At 45.5% G+C, this 24836-nt stretch overlaps 1 protein-coding gene across 1 annotated transcript; it reads left to right on the top strand.

Moving 5' to 3' along the window:
* Positions 1-4500: 4500 nt before the first annotated feature.
* On the top strand, positions 4501-21779 carry MEIOC (meiosis specific with coiled-coil domain). The gene is made up of 8 exons (XM_059830188.1): positions 4501-4506; positions 6918-7043; positions 8312-8469; positions 8592-8696; positions 10196-12056; positions 14040-14174; positions 18051-18231; positions 21556-21779. The coding sequence occupies exons 1-8, from the start codon at positions 4501-4503 to the stop codon at positions 21777-21779; spliced, it is 2796 nt and encodes a 931-aa protein (XP_059686171.1).
* The last annotated feature ends 3057 nt before the right edge of the window (positions 21780-24836 follow it).

The following is a 24836-nucleotide window of genomic DNA, read 5'->3' as shown; positions in this document are numbered from 1 at the left end:
GCCGCGCCGCCCCACAGCCGCGCCGCAGCGACGGTCCCGCCCCGCAGCCGCCAGGGGGCGGCGCAGCGCAAGCGCCACGGCGTGGCTGGGCGGGCCCCTGAGGGACGCGGGAGCGGTGACGCCCCCTGCACGGCCGGCGGCCTCGGATTGGCCGTTCCTCCCGCAGCGCCCAGGCACTGACGGCCCAGTACCGCCCGCCCATTGGTCTAGCGGCAGGGGGGGAGGGCGTTCTGCAGTACGTCGGCTGGGAACGCTGTTGGGATTGGCCGGTTGGGCCGTGCGCGGGGCGGTGTGGGAGGAATCGCGTTTCTCCTCACGGCGGCGGGTGAGGGGGTGCTGCGTTCTGGGGGCTCGCGGCCTCCGGTGACGGGCCCGGTGGCGGTAACGCTGTGAGGGGGCCTCACCGCGGCACTCAGGCCCGGGTGCCGGAGAGCCGGCCTCAGGCGGGGCTGGGGACACTGGATGTGCCCCCGGCCTGGGAGCGGGGTGGGTCAGGCTTTGCCCTGAGGGAAGGGGCGGCGGCCTGAGGTGGCTGGCAGGGCCGCGTCCCTGTGGTGTGAGTTGAGCGCGGACGGGCCTCCGGGCAGGCCTCCCGCCGGCAGCAGGACTGGCATCGGCAAGGGTCTGTCAGGGCTTGGAGACCCCTCACGTCTCTGGGCCCCTGCGGATGGAGTCCTAAACAGTGTTCACTGAGGGGTTTACAGTGCTTTGTGGGAAAAAAGGGGCTTCAAATCTGTCGAACTGCTCCAAATAGGCAGTGCATCTGTGGGAAGGCAGGATGCGGCCCCTGGGGTGGTCCTGTGCAGGGCAGGATGCGGGCCCCTGGGGTGGTCCTGTGCAGCTGATGGATCAGAGCTTGTTCTGAGAGAGACAAAGATGGGCCTGTGGAAAATTACAAGCGAAGCAATAAATAAGGGCTACGTGGCAAGGACTGGGCATCCTTGAGAAATGAGGATGTAGATAACAAGTAGTTATGATCAAAGTAGAAGGGAGTTATACAGCTGCTCAAACTGCAAGTAGAAGAACATAAACAAAAGTAACTGTTAGGCTCAAACTGCAAGTAGACATATGTTTTAGGCTCAGCCAATTAGGATCTAACAAGTAGGTGCATATTAGGTCTAACGGTATAAATATGTGTTGCTTGAATAATAAAGTGAACTATGCTTTATCACTCATATTGAGTCGGACGCATCTGTTCCTTCAGCCGCGAACCGTCGGTCAACTCCTGGCATCGGGAAACTCCCGACATCTTCGGAAAACTCCCGACATGCATCAATATAGCAGCTGCTTTAAACAGGGTGCTGTGGCCTCCTCCGATAGTGCATCCAATGGTTTACCATTTTTTGTGAGTGGCTTTCCATTCAACAGCATCCGGCTTATACTAATGACATGGTTTTTATGCTTTGTGCTACAAATTACAGGTGCATGCAAGCCTGAAAGCCAGATAATGGGAGCTTAGAGCTGCTACTCCGGTCTCTCAGCACATCTCAAAGCCTGGAGTTAACCTCGTTGTTTGGTAGGGAGGGGTTGGGGTTTCTAAAGCCCGTTGCTAGGCCTTTGCTCACAACGTGGGTGTCTTCTGCTCATTGCAGCTTTTGCTTCTACATGGAGCTGGCATAGCCTGGTCCCATTTGATCACTTACTGAATCTTTGCAGCCAGACGTACGGATATGGATCCGTATGGGGGATTTGGTTGAAATAGTGCTTCACTCTTAAGAGCAACAGATCATATTGGATAAACTCTCATGCTGAGAGATGAAAATAGTTCGTTCACAGAGCTGGATCCCCTTGCGTAATGTTCTGCGGGAGAATGACGTTCCAATTACAGTCTTTGGTTTTGACTTTGCTTTGACGGAGGAAGGCAGCAAGCACTTGGACTCCAAAGCAAGGTTCAATACTGTCTCCAAAGCCGACCTCAACAGCCTGGAAATCAATTCAGGGAGCGAGCTTTAATGCGTTAGCAACCTGTCACATCAGCTTCCTGCGCAAAGCTTTGACAACATAATAAAATATTAATATTGATTTTAACTGCCAGTTTGCTGTCTTGAACAGGTAGCAATGTCAACTGTAACCCAGAGGGGAATGCCAAGTTCATGGCAAACTGGGGGGCACTTCAATGCAGTGGGCCAGAGTGGTCGATACCTCAGGCCACGGATGTACCTCAGTGCAGAGGATGAGTGCAGGGCTCAGATAAAGAAATCGGGTCAATACCTAAATCTGTGTGGGCAGGTCGATACAGTGCAAGAATTCGGTTTGCCCCAGTGAGACCGCATTCTTCCTGCTTGCACAGCAACTGAGCAGAGTTTCTCTGCCTATGTCCCCTCCTCAACAGAAATCACTGCGCTGGGGAAACATCTCTGAAAAGCGGTTATTAAATATTGGAAATAACCCCTCGGCTTCAGGCAGAAAACTGCTGGGCGGTTTTTGCCACAGGGGATTTGCTTCCCGGCCTCCGTTACATGTGAAACTGGCTGTGAGACCGCAGGTGAACACCGCGCCCGCTGAAATAGCATTTTCCTCTGCAGCTGGCACAGCTGTCTGGCCTGGAGGGTCCTCCCTGGAGGGGTCTGGTGCTGCTGCACCCCCAGCGGTGAACTCTGGCTGAATGATACAATTCTGGGGGGATTCTCACCGCTCTGAGCTTCCCAAATCTCTCTGCCGTGTGGCCTCGAAAGAGCCTCTTACAGAAACAAATGCTGGAAATATGTCCTCTGAATTTATAGGGAAATGGTGACCTGAGGGGACAGCAAGGGTGGAGCGGCCATTTCAAAGGGGAAAAATGGTATTTCACCATTTCAAAGGGGGAAAAAAGGCAAAGCAAAGCTCCCCAAACCAAACATGAAGGTCGCACTGGTTCCTCTGCAGATCTGGGACCAAAGGGGACCCCAGACCACCCTGCCTGGTCCTGAGCTCCAGCCACCACTTGTATCCTGGGTGACAGGACTGCATCTCGAGGAGCTCGGGGCGCAAGGCTCAGCCTGCGTGAACCAGGCCAGCACCTTCCCCAGGGCATGTCCCAAAGCTCTGCCCCACAGCCAGCCCCTCGCCGGGGCAGGGAGCGAGGGACAAAGTGAGGACAGCACATGCTCTGGAGCTGAGACTTTCACTGCTGACCCCTCCATGCACCCATGATCTCCTTGAGTGAAACCTCTGTCTTCCAGCAGACGCAACATCTGCATCCTGGATCCCCGGGTGGGCAGGGTGGCCCTGCACCCGGGGTGGGTTTAGGAAGGCGCACTGGCCAGGATCCGGCCCCAGGCTCACCCCACTCACCTCCCTGTGAACCTGCTGGGTGAAAGGAGTAAGGTGGCTGGAGGCTAGCTCGCACCGGGAAATGAGAGAGATGTATCACAGCATAAATGCCCACAATTCATAAAAAAATATGCCTCTGTTGTCCTGAATTTATCCGCGTACCGCCTTTATCTGCCCAAATAGAGATGGCAGCAAAAATGATGTCCCTAGATTCTGTAAAAATAGCTTAAGAACTGAAAAGCAAAATAGTTTGAGAAGTGAAAACGAGAGCATGGTTTGGTTTCGGGGCTTTTAGGGCTTCCTTAGTCCTTTTTAGTGAAAACAGCAATACTCATGCACTTGGCGGAGTATCCAAACCAGCAGCAACGATGGGAGGTGTAAGGAAGCAGGGGCTGGCCACAGCCACGCTGCTGCTTGAACCCGGCTGCCTCTTCCACCAGGTTTCCTATGGTTTCTCCATCCAACCCGGCAGCCCTGGGGCTCGGGGGCACCCTTGGCTGTTGACTCCCCAGCAAGGTCTCAGCCCAGCAGGCCCGGCGCAGGCAGGGAGCCACGGTGCGAGGCCGGGCACTGCTGTCACCGGCGTCGGGTAACGGAGGTCTCCGCTGGCGCCCCCGGGCGACACGCAGGGCAGTGTCGGGGCAGCCTGGCCCTGGGCCGGACTGCCCCAGTGCCGAGCCGGGGTGGCAGCGGCTGAGGGCAGCCTGGCCAACAGGGCCCGGGGGGGTGACAGGGCCCGGGGGGGGTGACAGGGCCCCGCCCCGCGGCAGCGGGCAGCTCTCACGGCAGGTACCGGGGTACCGCCCGGCGCGGAAGGGCCGCTCGGAGCCCTCCAGCTCCAGGCCCGAGGACTGTCTCCGGGTTAACAACGCCTCCGCGGCCCCTCATTGGCGGGAGGTATGAGCGACGTGATTTTTCATTGGCTAGGTGTTGGCGGGTACGGGCCAATAGAAATAAAGTTCTGTTGCCATGAGACTAGCTATGGGCTCTCGATGTCTAATAACCGCGTGGAGAATAGAGAGGGTCACGCGGTGCGGGGAGGTGCGAGGGAGTCGAACGACTTCTCATTGGTTAGGGAGCTCAAGGGTTAGCCAATCCCCTCGAGCGGGCGGGGCGGGGCGGCAGTTGGCCTGGCGCGAGGCTAACGGCTGCTCGTCGCCTCAGGCGGCCCGCCATGGCGGCGCGCGGGAGGGGCGGTCTCGCTCGCTGCCGGTAGCCGCCGTCTCAGCCGCTGTCCCGGTGTCGCCCATGGAGGTGAGGGACGGGGCCGAGCCGCGGGCTGGGGAGAGGCTGGGCTGTGTAACTCTTCCTGTCAGAAGCCCAGCGGGCAGTTGGAGCTGTCCCGGGGCTCGGGCTTCGCCCGGGCGCCGGTAACCGAGCAGGGCTGAGGCTCGGCGAGGCGTCGCGCCCTCCTCCCGGTAGGGTGTCTGCTGCCACGACCGGGCCTAGTGCCGCGCCGCCCTCTTGTGTGGGGCTGCCCGGGGCCGTCTAGGTCTGGGCCTGTCTTGTGGTAACGAGTGCTGTGAAACCGAGCTCGAAAATGTCAGGAGAACACTTTTCAGTGTCCTGAAAAACCTCCGTTTGGGAAAAATGAGTGTGTGTGGTTGGGGGGTGGTGTCACAAATCTGTAGCAGCTCCTTGTAGCTACGTGTTTACTCATTTTTTGAGATCGCAACTCATGTAAGTGCTAGGTGTCCTTACTGAACAAGGAGCTAACCCAGGAGGAAACGTGGCATAATTAGTATAAGAAATTGAGCTGTGCTCCACACTAATTCTGGCTTTGCTGTATTCACATATTTGTAAAATGTGTCTGAAAAAAACGGTGTGTTGATACATCAGTGTAACTGTGGTGTAAACTAGAAGGAAGGTTGTGCTGTAGATGGTGTAGGTTAGGCACCATTTTCATGCTCTAGACCATGATGTTAGATGCAGAGTCCGTTTGCATCCTCAGGTAGCTATAGAAGAACAACTTTTTATACAGAGGAGTGCTTATTCAGAATACTTTCAGAACACTAGTCCTGTGAAACTTGAACTTTTTCTGAATTTAATAAGCATTTCAAATGAGCTGCTATGGTAATGTTTCAAATACTGTGCAAATAACTTCACTTTTATTCGTGAGCTAAAAGGTTTTTTAGCTAGTCAGCTTTATTTTAACTTTAAATTTTCCTTGTGTACATCACCTTCTGAAGAAGGGAAGAAAAGATGCCTTTTTGTTTTGTTTTCATTCTGTGCTCCCACTGGCCACCTATTTCTGAGCACTTCCAGGTTGGTGATGGGGAGAGGGGTGTTTCTTAGGTGAAAGTTGTTTCTCCCATGCTTAAAGAATGGGGCAAATTTCCACCGTAGTGCCCAATGAGTGTATTGTAGCAAAATTATAGTTCCTGAAATCTGAAAATGCACGTACACGCATTCGTGTGAAGTAACCAATGTAAAAAGTACAGTGATGAAAGGACAAGAGGTGTCTAGCGATGCACGGAAGGTTAAATGACTCCTCTGCTGTTGTCAGTGAAAGGGATGATAATTCTGCTTCTGTAGCTGATGTTCTTCTGTCCTAGTTCAGATGTTCAGAAGCTCAGCTAGTGTAAAGGGAGAGAATGCAGGTTTCCTCTTAATCTGCACCTCTGGCCACAACAACCCCAGGCAACGCTACAGACTTGGGGACAAGTGGCTGGAAAGCTCCCCCGCAGAAAAGGACCTGGGGGTGTTGATTGACGGCTGGCTGAATATGAGCCAGCAGTGTGCCCAGGTGGCCAAGAAGGCCAGTGGCATCCTGGCTTGTATCAGAAATGGTGTGGCCAGCAGGAGCAGGGAGGTGATCGTGCCCCTGTACTCGGCTCTGGTGAGGCCGCACCTCGAATGCTGTGTTCAGTTTTGGGCCCCTCACTCCAAGAAGGACATTGAGGTGCTGGAGCGTGTCCAGAGAAGGGCGACGGAGCTGGTGAGGGGTCTGGAGCACAAGTCTGATGAGGAGCAGCTGAGGGAGCTGGGGTTGTTCAGTCTGGAGAAGAGGAGGCTGAGGGGAGACCTCATCGCTCTCTACGACTACCTGAAAGGGGGTTGCAGAGAGGTGGGTGTTGGTCTCTTCTCCCAAGTGACTAGTGACAGGACTAGAGGAAATGGCCTCAGGTTGCGCCAGGGGAGGTTCAGGCTGGATATTAGGAAAAAGTTCTTTACTGAAAGAGTAGTGAATCATTGGAATAGGCTGCCCAGGGAGGTGGTAGAGTCACCCTCCCTGGAGGTATTCAAGGAGCGTGTGGATGTGGCATTGTGGGATGTGGCTTGATGGGCATGGTGCTGTGTGGTGTTGGGTGGGTTGATTTGTTGGGTTTTTTTTTGGGGTTTTGTTTTTGTTTTTTTTTTTTTTTTTAGGTTGGACTTGATGATCTTACAGGTCTTTTCCAACCTTTGTGATTCTGTGATTCCTCTGTCTCTAAACACATTCTCACAGAAATTCTTGTGGTTCATTGGGTTAAGATTTTCTCTAACGGTAAATCTGAAGGTGTTCTAATGTCAGTATGTAGGACTAATTCCTTGAAAACTCAGATGAGCAGAATCCACAGGTAAATGAAAGTGTTAAAGAAGTTAATGTTGGTATAAAATCTACAAGTCTCAGGTCTATGTATAATTTTGTCCTTCTACCACTTTTTTTCCCTTGTCTTGCATAGCCTAAAGTTGCGTTCAGAGGTGGCAGTCGCTGCTGGAGTAGCACAGAAGCTGGCGGGAGGCTGACTGATGCATTCAGTGGCGTAGTGACAGGCTCTGGCTCGCTATATGGTTGCTACAAATCACAGGTTCAGTTGATTATAAATGAATTTTTTTGTATCTGTGTAAGAGTTCAGGTTGCTTGTAAACAAAATGGTAAAAAAAAATTTCTAATACAGTCGCTTATACTGGCGAACATAGATCACCGTGTTTGATTTATTCATAATCAATCTCCATCACTGTAACGTTAATCAGAAAGGCCAGTGACTTTTTTTAATACAGTCACAGATGAAGGAATAGGTGGTGTTTAGTAAAATAGTATTTCACTGTGTTCTTTGTTCTTGTGTTAGCATAAGCAATTGTAGACAAAGTGAGGACCAAATGACTATTTTTAGGAAAACTGAGAAATCAGTAAAAAGGAGAAGCAACAAAGATTGCTATGGCATACCACAGACGTAGAGTCCAAACGTTCGTATAAACCAGCCTGTTGAGCAGGGGGTTCTTAGTCTGAGCAGTAGAAAATGCCAGGAGAGTTAAGTACATAAGACCATTCTCTTCGTTTTGCCTTTCATAGCCATAAACTCTCACTGAGGTAAAAGACTCAAATAAACGAATGAAAACTCATTCCCAACACCTTCAATAACAGGCCTATTATTTATTGTGTCCAAGACTCATCTGGCTTTGTTCTTTCATGTCCTTCAGTCCAGCAACTGGGCATCTTTTTTGCTTACAGAACTATTTTACAGACATGGGGAACTGAGAGGTGAAGTAGTGACCTGCCCGTAGTTAGGCAGAAGTCCTCACAGGGAATAAAACCTGGGTTTCTGTGTCGCTTTCTGTAGCTGCTAGACTACTTTGCTCTGTAAAGGAGTGTATCCTGTATCTTTAACATTTAACCCTGTGAAAACACTGTTAATTCTTTCAGTTACTAAGAGCTAAGAAAGCATATCGTATTTAAACCGAACAAGCGATTGCTCCTTTTCACTTAAACTGGATAGAAAACCTTTTGCTCTAGAAAAGGATTGGCTGTAAGTTTTCTTCAGTAGCTTAAGTAGCCTGTAATGACTGGGAGGAAGGGAGTGTCTCCTGACTCCTGTCGGTGATCGTCTGTTGGAAACTGGTGCAGACGTTTTAGTCTGACATGGCCTGAAATTTTTACTCTCATGCGTCTGTACGCTGGGCAGTAGTTACCAGCAGAAGGTACCTGTAGCATGATGTCGAAAAGTTTGTGGCTGGCTTGCTTTTCATGCTCTTGTTACTCCAAGGGTGAACTCGGTTACAGCCGCGTAGAATGATGAAATGACCATTTGATGTGTTTAATATTAAAATTGGTGCTTTTATCGTACATAAAATGCAGAATGAAGAAAATGTAGAGCTACCGCAGACCTACAGTTCTTCCCTTTCAACATCAGAGTACTCTGCACCTGTGGACTCTTCCCTTTTATATGCACCATGGTCTACCTATGGAGATGATACTAAGCAGCCTGCTGCTTCTCAGACTAATATGAAGTCCAGGTAGTCATCTTTGACAGAGAGAGAGAATGTGTGTGGTGAAGGAGTAGATGGACTTTTGTTTGTTTGTTTAATTTAGCTTATGAATTATTTTGAATGATGTAATTTTTTAATTAACATTTCAGGATTCAACCTGAAAGGAATGATTATGGCAGTGAAACAGATTTATATGGACTTGTGTCTAACATCTTGGAAGAACAAGATAAATCGCAGCCATATTGTGCTGAGGGGTGAGTGTGTTGCCATGCAAGCACTGCTGGCATTCTCTTCCTCTGACAAAAACTACCCTTGCTGATCTCAATATCTGTGTGCTGTTAGTCATTTTTGCATCTGCTGCTGGCAAGTCCTCATGCTCTTTATGGTTTCCCTTCCGTTCCCCTAATCTTCTAATATTTCCCTTGTGATACTTGAAAGCTTTTCTCTGGGTACTCAAGTCACATGGTAGTTTCTGGCTTTCTGGTATTTATAGAACATTTTAATTGTTATTTTTTTAAATAAGTCCTTAACGAGCATTGTAGAAATGCCGTATTCAAATAAATCTCCTTGAATATATGCCTTGGCCTATTTTTTTAGATCCAGACAGAAACCTAAAGTTGGAATTCAGTCTTAATTAATTTCAATTCACAGAAAGAGTATACAAAATAATGTTCTTTCATGCTTCCGTGAACTGGCAGAAGAGAAGAATTCCATGGAAAATTAATATTTCTTGACGTTAGTGCTACCTAAGCAATACTTGCATATCTAAATGTCAGATTTATTATGCCTATATTCTAGCACCAGAAGAAACCATTAGATGGTCATAATAACTTAACACAGAAGGATTCGGATCCACCATCCCCGAGATACTCGGAGAGCTCATGGTGTTCTGCCTGAATCTGAGTATTCTGGGTCTAAGGAATAAGAAAGAGAATCCAGGTCTCAAGGTTCCCAAGTCAGGCACCACTCTTCCTTTTGGTCTTCTCCCAAAATTCCAGTGATTTCTGTACATGTGCTGAGTTATGTGGCTGAAGTGAGGGAAAACTTCAGAAAGAGTCAGTCTTGATCAAGAGATAGCTTACCAGTTCCTTTGCTTCAGACAGTTAAGGTTGGATTTGTTTTCAGTACTGCCAAATTTGGCTGTGACTGTAATGACTTCCAGGCACAATTCCAATTTTCACTTAGTCTGTTTACAGCTTTCCTTGACAGGCAGTGACTGTCCTGTGCTAATCCGTGGTAATTAGTGGGAGGAAAGGAAATGTGCTGAGATGCTTATTCTTGATTGACCTGCAGGAAGCAGTGTAAGCCAGTGTAAAACACAGGCGATTCTGAAGCAACAAGCAAGACGATACAGAGAAGTGTTTTACACGGCTTTGAAAGGTTGTGGGTAGTTTGGGAAGTGTGGTTATCTTAACTTGTTGCTTAACCGGGACTACTTTAGTGGTGACATAGTCAATCCCATCAAGAGATTTACTGAATATAATTTGGTATGTACACATCGCTTGCAGGTCGAAGGCATTGTATGTAGCTCCTGGGGTACACGTGTGGGTTTAGACAAGCCAGAATCAGTTTTCTCATCTAGTTAAGGAAAGCTGCAATGATGACAGTAGTAGATAGACATTGCAGTAAGACATCTTTGAATCAGTCGAGAGAAATGATGGGGAAGAATTGGGTTCTTAACCTTTTCTGCATTTGGGAATGGAAGAGGAGCACCACAGATAAGAATCTAACTGTGTATTTCTTGTTTTTCAAGGAGTTGCCCTCCCAACTTGAAGCCAGTATGGTCCATGAATGCAACCAGAATCTCAGACCACCATGACCTGTTGCCAGAAACTAAAAGACCAGTTGTCGGAGCTGTCTCGCAACAGGGTTTTTATAGTAGTGAGTCTGTATCTGCTGCTGAAAAACAGTACTTGCAAAGTGGTAATCTTGCACCGCAGCAAAAAGTAGATGAATGTTACCGTGGGTTTACTGGCATAGACCTTGAAGAGCAGTGTTTATACCCTTCTAGGAATGATCATGCCAACTGTTGCAACATGCAGACTAATGAGAATATTAAGACAACACCTGTATATCAGAACTATCCATACATAAAAAACGCCTTTACACCCCAAGTTGGGTATTCGGAAGTAATCAAAGACTTGGGAGCTGATGCTTATTGTTACGGAAGGGAGAAGGTGTGTCCCAAAGGAGCAGATGCACAGTCGCACCAAAAGCGGACAGAAATGTTTTTTCCGCAGTTTCACAGATACAATGAAAACGCAGATTATAGTAGATACACTGAATATTCTCATGCTAGTAAAGCAAAGCCTAACAAGAGTGCCAATTGCAGCCTCCAAGAAAATAAAAAGTTAGTAAATGGAACCATTGAGGCACCATCTATGGACACAGAGCCCTACACTAAATTATTTCAAGTTAAATCAGGAACTCAGAAAAAAATAGAAGATACAATTTCAGATCAGCAAAACTTTACCTTTCCCAAGGCTGTAGGACTTCTGTCAGAAAAACAATTTGCAAATGAAGCTTCATTCTGCAGTGATTTGGGGCAAAAATTTGAATATGGACTAAAATCTTTTGCAACTTGTCCAGGGAATAGTGACTGTGCAAATAGTGTAGAAAAGCAGCCGTTCTCCAAGTCCGATCCTCAGAATTCTGAATACTGTAAATCACTTCCATTGTTACCAAACTCAGCAAACCCTTCAGCAGGTACTAATGTAAGGCCAGCTTGGATGAACATTCAAACTAAAACCGCTGCTTCTGTCCCATTTCAGAATCCAAGTCCTTTGTTAAAACTGAATAATCATTTACCTGCTTTTCCAAAAAGTTCCAGTCATTCTAATGATTTTTTTCAGTTATCATCATCAAATTTCCCTTTAAACAGTAATTTATTTCACAAGTACTGTCAAGATAATCCTTCCTTTTTTTCAAGTCTTGATTTTGGTTATAACACTGCAGAACGAGCTCGGTCTGCTGCTTGCATGGAAGCACTAGTTAGGAATGGAGAAGAGAATCTCATTGAGTACTTAAGTGAAAAGAAATGGAAGCAGCCAAATGGATTCTGTGACAGTTATTCAGCTCAGCATTTTGGGATCATTGAAAATATGAATAAACCCCGTTTCCAGTTGAAGCCACAGAGTGAGCGTTATGATCTGGAAGGACAGAAACATGCAGATGGTTTGTTGCAGAACACGTACCAAGATCTAATGGAGTCTCAGGGTCAGTTTAATCTCAGGCAGGGGACCGGAGACAGTAACGCTGTCAATCCTGTGACTTACCTCCCAGCTCCGAGCTTTTCCAACAATTGTGTGATGGGTGACTTCAGACGGCAGCAGCAGCTTGGTTCCAGTGCATTCCCCTTGAGACCAGCTCGCCTGTTTGGCCATTCCATTGTCCCTCTGATGGAGTCTCACGACTTGTTCTCCTGCGATGATTTAAAACACTTCTACCCTTATTTTAATGATAAGATGTATGGTGATGGTTCTTTTTCTGGTTTTGTACCAGCATTTGGATTTCAAAGGCAAGTTAAAACCCGTACTGGGCCTGCCAGCGAACTTCATGTTAGACTAGAAGAATGTTATGAACAGTGGAGAGCTTTGGAGAAAGAAAGAAAGAAGGTAAAAAAAAAAAAAAATAATATGCCATATCACAGATTTGATGTAGATCTCATCCTACTCAGACTAGTTAGAGAACATAGGTAATTCTCACTGTTATGAGTTGAAATGCTTAATGGGACTTCAAAGTTAGAAGAGTTTGCTTCCCTGTATATTTGGGCTGAAAACAGAAGTTTTGAAGGTTTGTAGCATGGTGGGAGCATAACTAGTGTTGCATTGAATGTTGCACTTAAAGCAGGAATTCAGTTGACTTGTTCAGTCTCTGTGTTGGGGTTGAGGAAGGTGTGTTGTATGACTGACAAAGCCATGTTATGCTTTTTTTTAACACAATAAATACAACGCATCTGGAAAGCAAATCCATTAATTATATTTTTAATTGGAACTAAACTTTAATCCTTTCAAGAACTAATTAAAATTTCTTAGGCCCTACACTTTTAGTTCTTTCAATGAGTTTTTCTGACTTCATGTTTCCCTGAAGTTTTAAACCCAAGATGTATTTGAAGGGGCTATTTTTTCTTCCCCCAGAGACGGAGGCTGAAGAAAGGGTAAAACACTTGAACTGAAAGATTCGGGTAGTTCTGTATGAAGCCTTACTTAAAGCAGTTGCCCTTTTTGGTCGTCAGTGGAAGTGCTTCGGGCTACCCTTGTTGAATCACAGAATCACTAAGGTTGGAAAGACCTGTAAGATCATCAAGTCCAACCATCAACCAACAAACACCACCATGCCTATTAAACCATGTCCCACAATGCCTTGTCCACATGTTCCTTGAACACCTGCAGGGATGTTGACTCCACCACTTCCCTGGGCAGTTTATTCCAGTGTCTCACCACTCTCTTGGTAAAGAAATTTTTCCTAATATCGAGTCTAAACCTCCCCTGCTGCAACTTGAGGTCATTTCCTCTTGTCCTGTCACTCATCACTTGGGAGAAGCAGCCAACACCCACCTCTCTGCAACCTCCTTTCAGGTAGTTGTAGAAAGCTGACTAGAGAATTTGAAAGCTGTCTTGATTTCACCAGTTTAGCTGGTATTGAAATTCAAAAGCAACCTGGAGCTGTGACTTTTTGAGAGGGAAGCTTGACCAAATGTTACCTGGGAATCATGGGGCCGGCCATTTGGCTGTCAGCTTCTCTGTGGAAGCTCTGTTGCGCTAGTCCACCAAAAGAAATGTGAGGGGCTGTAGCACAGGGGGCTTTGCCGAAGTGTTTCCTGACAGAAGCCAGTTGTTGCTTTGAGTAGAGGGGTTAGAGAGAGAATGAGCTTGGCTTGAGGAGGGGCTTGCATAGAAAAGTGCAAAAGAGAAAGCTGACGCATGCTGAGAAGTGGGAGGTGGGGGGAAGTTGTGGAGAAAATTAGGCTGCAGCTTTATGCGGACCACCACAAAACAATCGCAAGAAACGCAATTTTAAAGCATATTTAGCTAGCTAGCTATTGTTACAGGTGTTCCAGAGTGACATAACGACATTTGAAATCTTGCAGTCAGGTTTCAAAGTAATTTTCTGATGGCTAAATAAAATATGATTTCATTTTAACAAAACAAAAAAGCTTTCTATAGTTTGACTAATACATACAAAATTTAGGTTAATTGCTGACTTAAACAATTCTATTTTAATTTTGTGGGTGAGGTCCACAACTGTTTGCTCATTCTTTTTTGCCTTGTAATTCTAACTTGCCTCCATTTTACTTACAGGCGAAATTAGTACAGCATGTAGTCAGAGTGTGAGAAAACATAGCACTTCTGAAACACATTATGTTGGCATAATTACTTTAGTTGAACCGCTTTGAGTAAAGCGGTTGTTCACTTAAAACAGGTGATTGTCTTACTGAATGGTTAAATCCCAAATGCCTGAATCCTCATTATCTGCTTTAAAAAAATCAAAAACCCTAAGGGAAAAAAACAGTATAGCTGATATTTCTTCTTGTTTCTGTAATAAAGCACACTTTGCAGCTTACATTCTTAGGGAGTTATTCTTTTGTTTTCCTGCAGACTGAATCAGCTCTTGCTAAGAATTTCCAGGGGAAAAAGGTTTCCAGTGCTAACAACACTCCGATTCCAAGGCTGGCATCAAACCCATCAAGAGTTGATCGCTTAATTGTGGATCAGCTGCGTGAACAAGCCAGAGTGAGTTGTAGGACTTAAAAAAAAAAAAAAAAAAAATCTATTGAATTTGTTATGCAGAACTTAGAGTACAGTATAAGACATGCAAGATGATCAGAGCAGCTTTTCCCAAAATAGCTTTGTTCTTAAATGCTATGCAGGGAATAATATTTCAGCAGTCCCTGCTAGAATTTCTGGAGCTCCAGGTTCACTGCTGCTGTTACCAGGGAACCCACTGAGTAGCTGAGGCTCACGTTCATGTGCCTACGTGCCAGGAAGATGTAGTTTCTAGTACAAGAGCGTGCCTGAGATACCAGAATCCAGTCATCTAGCCTAACTGCTTGCACATCTCTAAGATGTGCCTGTCTTATGAGCTTTTCCGTTTTGAGCAGCTCAGCAGAGAAACGTTCACTACAGATTTGTAGACACTGTATTAGAGGAAGTATTTGTGTGGAAAAAAGCAAGTTTAATTAATGTTTGTAAGACTTCGATATACGTTTGCTTGAGAGTCTTGTATTTTTTTTTTTTTTTAACGCAGAATTGTTATTTGCTGCAACTTCAGCCTGAATTTCTATGTTACTAGTTTGCTTCTTAAGCCAAACAGCCACAACCTGTAGGGCAGGCATGACTGGTGTCCCTGGAGCTGCCTGTGGCTCTGTGGCCAAACAATGGTGCCAGCATGCATATCGTGCTTCTTTGTGAGGCAGCAGCCTGGGCAGAATTCTGCAAGGGAGACTAGAGGGAGGAGGCATGCACAGGCAGAGCTGATCTGAGCTGCCAGCAGAATAGCAAGGGTCTGATCTGGCTCTTCTGAGGCTGAGAGGCCAGAGCCAGGACGCTCACGCTGTGGAAGGAGAAGAAATGTGGGCTGAAAGCACAGACACCAAAACCTGCCCCTGCGAGAGGACGTGGGATTAAAGGCAGCAGCTGTTGTTCTGAGAAAGGCTGGTTCTTGGAGGAACCAGTGCGGCTGAGCTCAGCAGCTCCCATGGCAGCAGTAGTAAGAAGCAGTCTTTCCTACTGGTCTCACACAGGTGAAATAAGCAGTGGAGCCACATCTGCTTACTGCCTGCTGAAATCTGTCTGGTTTTGTTCATACAGCTGAGTAGAAAGTATAGTGGAAGATGTGTTGAAAGGCTTAGTGTACACTTTTTAAACTACTGTTTTATAAACCCCAAAAGAACAGTGTTGGGAAGTTTCCACTTTGAGAAGGCTTGCCTGTCCTTGGCCTGGTACTTTAAAACTGCATCTAAATAAGAACTTAATCTTCTCTACCATTTGAGGAACCTAACTTATGGGTATACAATCTCAAACACTTGTTAGGTAGCAACTGAAAAGTAGTTTTAAGGATGCTCAAAAGCACAGTGGGGCTGTTAAACCTGGATTCTGACATTAAAAAGCTTAGTGACAGCCAAAGAGAAACCCTGGTACAGCAGGTTCATGTGGAAGTTGAACTGGCTGAATCTAGGATTAACTCTTTTTAGTGTGGAGCATCTAGTTGGTGGTCACGCACTTGACTTTGGTTTTCTCATTTGAGACTTCCACTTGTAGTTGCTTTCAGTTCCAGAAGAAAGCATAGCTGACAGAGAGGTGACAGTAGCTTCCTTCACTATGTCATCAGTAGCGATTAAAACCATTTAATAGTCAGAGAACAAACTTTAAACCAGGTTCTCCTCTCTACAGACTATATCTCATCTCCCTTGTGTCTGGGGAGATACAGATCCACAGCTCGGTTGTAACTGGAGAATACCGTAGTCACCCCACTGTGAGATACTCTGGGGCTGGACGTTCAGCCTGTCCTATTGAAGCTCTTCTGTTCTGGACTGGTAATGATTTTTGCCAGAGAGAGGAAATAGGAGCTTATTTCTAGTAGTGAGGGTTATCTGTATGGGCTGAGGAAAGCATTGTAGTTCCTGCTCCAAATACAGTGTTTTGTGAAGAACAATCATCAAAGCTGGGCCTGAAATGTCAGTCCTTATTCCATGGTGTGCGCTCACCTCTGGACTGCAGGGTCCGTAACTTTGCTGGCTGTTTCGCTGGGACCCTGCCACTCCAGCAGTCAGCCTTGGCATCACTGGTGGCTTGCTGCTTTTCCCAGTGAAGGATCTGAGTTACTCTGCAAGCCCTGCGAGAGTCAAAAGGGATCAGTTGTGCCTTGCAAGAGAAGGGCAGGTTTAATTAATGCCTGTGAGTCATGAGTGGAAGGAGGTGTCTCTTGTGAGTGCAGGATGAGCTTCTGAAAAACCTGAGGGGATGGAAGAGCAAGTGTTTGAGCCTTCAGTGGTTCCCGTTGGGTTGCTGGGGCAGCCCAGCTTTGCTGACTTTTGTGGATTTTGCTTTCAGACACCTGCACTTTTCCCAGGCTTAGTATAAAGAATGTCGGCATTTAACTATCAACTGTGGATACCGTTGGATGAGGTTGTGGTACCTGAAAACCAGAACTTCAGAACATAAGTCCTGATGTGAATGTGGACATGCTATTAAGTAAGACTGGGAAATGACTGTCAGGTTCATCTTACTTTGTTTCCCTTGCTCATGTAATCCTACAGTGCCACTCCTCAAAAATTGGCTTTTTCTTCAGAAACAAATCTGGTGATTTTCAAACAATCTTACCTACTTTATTTTCCTATGTGAAACATCACTTTCGAGTTTGCTGGTTGTTGCTGCTGTCACAGTAACTTGCACAGTTTATTCCTGCCTACATTTTTTTTCCCCAGGCTTTTGCCAGATTTAAGGGAGAGCAGGACAAGTCTGGCAGTGGGAGCTTGCTCCTTCTGAATGCTTTCTCCTGAGCGCGGTGGCAAGGAGTAGGCTGTTCTGCTGTTGTGGATGCTGTTACCAAAATAACTGTCTTGGCCAGCAGCCTGCTCTGAGGACACTTGGGGCAGGTTGGGCAAATTGTCCTGGTTCAAATGCCTTTGTTAGCCACCCTTTCTTACATTTTAAAAACTCCACACCAGTCCTTTTCCTAGGGAAGCCTACAGTCGTTCTGTTGCAAGGAAACATCAAGAACTTCGCTTTGCACTGTGCTCCCAGACCCTCTGTTTCTTATTTTTACCCTGTGGATGACCATTAATCATCAGGCATCTTTCCAGGTCATCAAGTGTAGTCATTGCCCAATGAACATTACAATTTTGGAACTTGAAGTTATAAGTCTCTTTCTGCAGACCAGTAACTGGGTTCTTCAGTGGTCTGTGAATCATGGTTGAGGAATCGCTCACCAAGTGGAAATGCATAGTAACATGACTGTTGTAAGATAAACAAGACAACAAAGATACAGATTTTCAATTAACTAATCAAAACTGATTTTTGAGTGGTTGTGCTCGATATTCTCTGAAAGAGTCCCTCTAGTGCCAAGTAGCCATCCTGAAAGTCAGCCTATGCCTGTGGTTCCACAGCAGCTTTAGCCAGTCCACACTGAGACTGCTGCTCTCCTGTGTTGCCTCTTGCTTTGTGCTGGCACAGGGAGATCATCTGGGTGAAAACTGGCTGGTCTTTGTGGGGTTGGTTTTCACCCAGGTGATTGCAGGTGTGCTGATGGAAGAGAGGACCACAAGGGTCTTGATTCAGAGGAATGCACATTGTCATGGAACCACCTCCTGCTACGCTGCTGTCTCAAAGTTGCATGTATCCATTATTAACTAGTAAGCTGCGTGTCCTAATCTTGGAGTCTTTTAGCTTTGTGGTGTGCTGTGCACACCTGGGTGTTCTACAGCTTCGGTTTTGGAGAAGAAGAAATCCTAGGTAAGAATTTAAAACCACTTCAACTATAACTTTGTAAACTGTTCTCAAAAGAAAATAATGGTTGTCATTAATCTGTTTTTCCTAATGTGGTTAAATTTTCTTGTAAGTCTAGATGAGTACAGTGTGAACTCCTGTAACATGTAAAATGTTCATTAGGTTGTGACTTTACTGGGAAAAATGGAGCGCCTTCGCAGTTCTCCCCTTCATGCTAACATTTCTACTGCTCTTGATAAACATCTGGAGGTAATTCATGTAGTGCAGTCACGTAGAAAAGATGAAATTGTAAATGCTTCAAATCGACAGAGGCAAGGAGCTCCCAGATGCCAGGATGACAGAGGTATAACTATGCTTACATACTTCTATAAGGTAGCTGAAAAATTCTACACATATTGCAAGTCTATAAAAAAATAAGTGTGAGGGGGTTTGTATTAAAGTTTTGATTTATTTTTCAGTGTCTAGAGCTTTGAGATGGGTTTTAGATGACAGTTTTGAGAGGACACTAAAACTGGGGTTTAGAGGTAAATGGGTTAAATCAAGTTGGAGTGCATTTATTCAATTAATAAACCAGCAAGTAATGAAAAGGTAGTAGGGTTTTTTTGTAATGCAGTTTGGGATTGGAGATGATATTAAGCTATTGCCTCTTTCTTCCCCCTGTCGCTCACATTCCTGTTCCCATCACCCCTCTAGCCCTGTCTGTATTTCTGCGTAGAACTTCCTTGGTGTCTCCATGCTGAATCTGTGCAAAGAGACCAAGACAGCTTTGCATTATGAATGGATTTCCTTTTCAAGCATGTTCTGTCATAGATTGACATAAAACACAAATCATATTTTGGATGGATATGCAAGAATATATTGGTCAGAATGTTTTTATTCTTAATGGTATCCAAAATATGCAGAACATTCAGCATAATCTTTCACTAGTGCACAGGCAGAATGGCAGATTCCCTTCTCTCTTAGATGTGAGGCAGAATAAATTCCCGCTACCTGTGATGCTCTGACCTACGGCTCTGTGTTGGAAGCTCTCTGACATTCCTGACTGTTCTCTGTTCACTTCCTACCTCTCTTTCCACAACTGAATTAGATGGATTATTTTGCTTCTTTGGGGTGCCCATCATGCAGTTCTGTAATTCTCAAGTTTACTTCAGCAGTTACACTTAGCAATTTTTCTTTTCATCTGTTCACCATCATTCTTGATTCACTTTACCCTGATTGAAGATTATGTGACTTGTTAAGACAAAGAGTTTTTTGGGTGTTTAAAAATAATGGGCACTGTCTTTACTTCTTAACCAGATCAGTGAGCTCTTTGGAACCAAGTAGTCTGGAAAAGAGGAGCTGTCAGACCTCGGGATTGCTCCCTGGTCCAACTGCTTTGAGAAGAGAAAGAAGTGGGCTTTGCACAATGGGGTCTGATTGCTTAACTAGAAGGGTTGTCTACCTCTCATCCTCCGTATGGGCTCTCTCCAAGATGTGTTAGCCTGTTGTGGCAATTGGAGAGGATTTTTCAAATAGTGGATTATTGAGCATAGTAACTATATTTATTTGCTGCATGTCTGGGAAAGCCTTGAAGAAAATGCCTGAAGCTGTGCATGTCCTCTCTTTTTGTTTTGTTTGAGAAGAGGTCTTCCCCAGCCCAACCCTGTTTCCACAGCACCTATCTATTCCATCTGATCTGATACTAGGTACCTGTCCTATCAGGCAGGACCTGTCTGTTGTGTCCTTTATTCTAGGAAGTTTGTTTTGTACAAAATTCATGTGTGAGCCATGGTCTTCTCTTCTCCCAGCTCCCCTGCCTTAGTTGCAACACAGATTTGCTTCAGTGGGAAGCAGATCTGACCTGCCTCATATCGGTTGTATTCATGCACAACGTGGGTCTGAAAAATTCTATTAGACGCTGACGTTGTGGAACTGTATGAGGTATCTGGCAGTTGTTTGTAAATGTTTCTGACTGCTTAATGGAGTTCTGGAAGAAATCACAATGAAAAAGGGTTTTACAGAGTGCCATCTATCACCCAGAACAACCATCAAGCATTTCAGAGCTGACCATACCTCTGCTTTGAGATTGCCCTAGATTTAGTTTTCAAGACCTTTCAGAAGGATATAGATGTTACAGATCATCTGAGGGGAGAAAAGACCTTTTTAATGTCTGTAACTCTCGGGGACTGCTTTCAGCCGAAGTCCAGTCTTCCTTACTATGGGATTTTCCCTTCTTCCCTGGTAGTGACACAAACACCAACCATATCTTATAGCTTTGAGATGTGCATTTATGTGAGTGTCACTCATTTCTTAGCTTCTTCCAGGCAGTCCAGGTGACACCATTCCTGTGGTCTTTTTTTGATTCCGCAAAGCTTGGTGTGGACATTAGAATTTTGAAAATATAAGACCTGATAATCCCGTCCTCCCGCTCTGAATTCTGTCCTTATGTCTCTGGAGTTACCCTCCCAAACACAAACTTCTCAGATTCTTTGGATGGCTGACACTTGTGTTGGACAAGTGGATTTTCATGGTGATTCTTCACAGTTACCTAAATCAATTTTCTGTACCACTCCTGCTTCGCAGTGGTCACTGTAGAGGAATTGGTGGTCGCTCCGTGCAGAGGGAAGGAGGGATGTCTCAGAATGGGTTTCACAGACTCTAGCCCATGAAGTGAGAGCCAGACGAGCTGGTGAAGAGGGATGGTGAGGGGATAAAGTTAGGCCTTTAAATTCTGCCCCTTTCTGAGGCACCCCTGATGCTGCCAGGCACAATGTTTTCACCTGGAACACCGAATTGAGAATACTGGTTGAAGGTAGGTGCCAGGTTTTTGCAGTAAAATGAAACTGCAGACGTGCTTACTGAGGATGAGTGCTTGGAAGAGCAGACTTTAAGTCAAAGTCTTCCAGTCCCCATGGAAGCGTTTGACAGGGAGGCAAGTGCACACATGCTTTCTGTGCAGCCCAACGTACCATGCAGTGTGACCCAGCTCCGAGGGGGGTTAGTGTGCCCCTACCCCAAAATAACATGCAAGTTCTGGCGGAAAACTCCAGTGCCTAGAAGAGGGTATTGAATTTGTTTCTTCACACACAGGCTAGAATTAAAATCAAAGCATTATGTATGCATTAAGTCATTGCTGTTGAATAAATGGACCACGGCACCACCTTACTCTTTATTTTAAAGTGGTGGTGTTTGACACGTGTTTGTTTGCAGAACATAATCTGTATGCTTTAATAAAATGCCATAAATGAGCTATTGCTTCACCTGTCTTGATAATTTCTTAGGCAGGATGGGCTAAGGATCCACTTTGTGGATGTGGAGGGGTTGCTGTGAATGCTTAGCAATGAGCTCACACCGGAAGGGGTGAGATGCCTTTAGTACGTGGAACACTTTCAAGATCAGAGCTGACCATAAGGCTTTAGGTGCTCCTGATAACAGGGGACAGCTAAGTAGGGGCTTCAACAAAATAAGTACCTAAATTCCATATACCTGCCTCTTTGTATGAGTGCCTAAAAATCCCTACTTCCTCAGATTGAACTTTCACAATCTCATAAAGAGACAGACAAAATTAGACACTAAAAAGGGCCTAAAAAGTTTTGCTTGTTTGAGCATTGCCAGAGTGAATTAATCCCCCATAGTGCTTGCTGATGACCTATATAATAAAGATTAAAGTGTGGTTTCCTTCCTGCAGATGTGTTTGCTCTTGCTTTGGCAATTAAAGAGATGAGCGTAGCAACACGTAAAGCACGTACGACACTCTGGTGCGCGCTCCAGATGACCTTACCGAAATCTTCAGCTGGAAAACTAGATCCGGAGAAAGCTCTTCGGGAGACAGTGCAACCTGAAGAGAAAGCGTGCGAAAACATGAACAGCTGCAGCATCCTAAATCAGAGGGCTGAAGTAAGCAAGCACTAATGACATAGTGGTTGCATGCAAAAATACACTCCACAGTCTGTATGTAGGAGAGATGACACGCTAATTCTTTTTAATTATTTGTAAAGTTTGAACTACTAATATTCATATTTAAAGCTGTATCTTGACGAGAAGTTGAACTTGCTTTAAGGGCTCTCGTGTTACCATTACAGGCAGCATCAGAATATTGTAAAGCCGAACTGGTGAATGTTAACTTAAAAAATAATCAGACTAATTAATTAACAGCCAAGATATTATTTAACTTCTGCAGGTGAACCCCGGTGTACAACTCCTCCGATAACTTCTTTTAGTTTTGCTTCAGGAAGTAGGTTTTAAAATAATGATTCTTAAAGACTGTAGTCTAACGGGGGGTCCGGTCAGTATCAGACAAGATTGTGATGTAAAAATGGTTTCCTTATCAAACTAATACCTGGAAACAGGAGGAGAAAATACTAAGAATACCCAATATTCATGTAAAATTAAATATTTAAAATATTAATATTTATGAATTTGATATTTTAGAATCTAAGTTTGTGGAAGGAGATGCACCGGGTTCTACTAAATTACTGGTATGACAAAATTGCTGTTGTGAAACCATGCAATTTAGTAAATGTGTTCAAATCATTTGGGCATGCTTTTGGGAAAAACCCCTCTGTTTTAAAGTATTTAAACATAATGAAAATACAACATGCACACAGGATTATCCTTTAAAAAGCTGTGCAGCAGCTGAAATGATGAGTCTTGTTTTTAATACCTTCACTGTAAAATTGGAAGAGGTATCACAAAGTTCTGAAATTTAGGTTTTCTTAAAGTTACTCTTTCACTAGTTTGGTTTGAAATTTGGTTGTCATATTTTAGACTTATTAGTTTACAACTGCATTTTTGACAGCTATTAATACTGGGTGTTTCTCTGCATATCTTAATCTGTACGGAATATAAGTAACTTATTCACTGATACGAAATGTTGGTATTATGTGGCTCAGGAGATACCGGGTTTTAACACTTCTAGCATCGGGTTTATAATGTGTGGATTAAATTTATTCAGCTGTCCTTGCCTAGATACCCTGATATTTTAAATGTCTGTGTTCTTCCTACTTCTGGAAATCCTGATACGCAAAAGGTGTGATCACACCGCATAAATTGTCATTAGATGATGTGAGAAAGAAACTGAATGCAAATGCAGCAGAAAGCGGAGTAACCGTTTTGATCACGGAAATGACCAAAAGCCCTGCCAGTGTGAGTTTATCTGGGCAGGAGGACCAAGCACATCTTCATACCGCAAGTCACTGCATTAGGATTTGTTAAGTTTAGCCTAGGACAAGTTTATGTTAAAAGCAATACTGTACTGACTTTAGTCTGTCTGGTAAGAAATAAATTAGCTTTTGTTGAAGAGCGTTTGTTCTGTCTTGGTCTTCATAGCCTCAGCTCCTGAACATGATCCATTAACAGGGATTGTAATTTTTGGTTAGTTGCTGAAGGATGTTAAGAGGTTGTCGCAGGAGAAGAATTGGAGATCACTCCAACAGATCTGATCTAGGAGTTAGTTTATTGAGCTCTAATCAGTAAATTCAGGTATGTCAAGTATCTAGTAAGTACAGATGGATTGGCAGGCAGTACTCTACTACACTGAAAGTTGGTATGGGATACAAAGATTATTGCGTAAGCTTACTATACGTATCTCAAATGTTACACGCATGCAAAAAATGTCCCTTACCAAGCCATCTATGTCTGGTGTCAGGTGAGGGATCTCTCAGCCTGGAGGGGTAACATTGAGAGGTGTCCCTGCTCAAGGGGAGATCACCGCTGCGCAGCCAGCTGCTGTGGAGGGAGAGCTCAATGCACCCTGATGGCTGCAGGTATTTATAGCATAAAGGAGTTGATTTGTAGTTGGATTTTCTGCGGTGTTCGCACAGTTTCGGTTGCTTACCAGGCCAGTCTCCAGCCAAGCAGTGGTTTTTTTGGGCTTGGTGCTGCGTTCTCACTGATAGCCTCACACAATGGAATAACCCTTGGCTAGGCCTACTTGCTGAGCATCTGCCTGGACCAAAGTTCAAGTAGTTCAAACCGGAGGAATGCCCTCCATCACAGAGGTATAAAGCCATGGTGGGACTGAAATTACTCTTTTGTAGAGAGAAATGCCTGTAACTTTAGACAAACCAAGGGAAAAATTGTATCAGTGCAGTGAAGCCAAAGTGGTAGGGGTTTTTTTCCCTACAAGTATCTTGTTAGTTACAAGCTCTGTACTGTCAGAGAAAGCCTATGCAATCATTTCAGTATCTGTGCTAGAAATCTCAGGAGTCTGGCTGGAGTATTTATTCCTGCTCTGTACATTTCTCGGTGCTGATGCCAGTAATGCACTCCTGAATATCCTGAGCATCAGTCCAGCATCGGCATTCAGCTCTCCAGGGGCAAGGTCTGGCCTGCACACAGAATCGATAGCAGAATTTGTTGGCAGTGGGTTGCAGCAGCTCTGGGGTTTGCAGGCAGACCTGCAGCCCCCCAGCCACAAGGCACCGACTGCGCTGAGATGGGCTGATGGCCAAGGGGCAGCTTCAGCCCTGCAGCTGCAGTCGGTTCAGGGGTTTGTGTGTTTACGCAAGACCACAGCAACCCTCTGGGTTTCCAGCGCCAACAGCTGGTGGAAGTTGCCTTGGTGAGGTGCTGCCCCAGGATGGCTGCCGAAAACCCTGGGGCTGGCCTTTCTGTGCTCCTGTCTCCCAGTCCCTAAAAGGACCTTTCTTAACGCTGGGAGGGAAGTCTTGGCTAGCCAGACACAACAAACTCAGCCCCAGTTGTGAGAGGGCGCTCCCACGCTGCGCTTGTGGCTGCGCCCTTCTTAAATCCATACACCCTTCTTTTGAATGTATACTCACAGCATAGTCTTTTGTTCTTTGGGGCAGAGCAGGGTCAGTTCCTGTCAGGAGGTGGTGAACGCAGCTGTTTTCTCTGGACCTTTACAACTAAAGGTCTCGGGGAGTGAGCTGTAACAGGCTCTGGTGTGCTGGCATTCGTGCAGATGGGCAGCTCCAGTCCTCAGCTTGCTTTCCCCGTGGAAGCAGG

The sequence above is a fragment of the Gavia stellata genome, chromosome 28, assembly GCF_030936135.1.
Source record: "Gavia stellata isolate bGavSte3 chromosome 28, bGavSte3.hap2, whole genome shotgun sequence".
NCBI lineage: Eukaryota > Metazoa > Chordata > Aves > Gaviiformes > Gaviidae > Gavia > Gavia stellata.
This window is presented reverse-complemented; position numbering and strand designations above follow the sequence as displayed.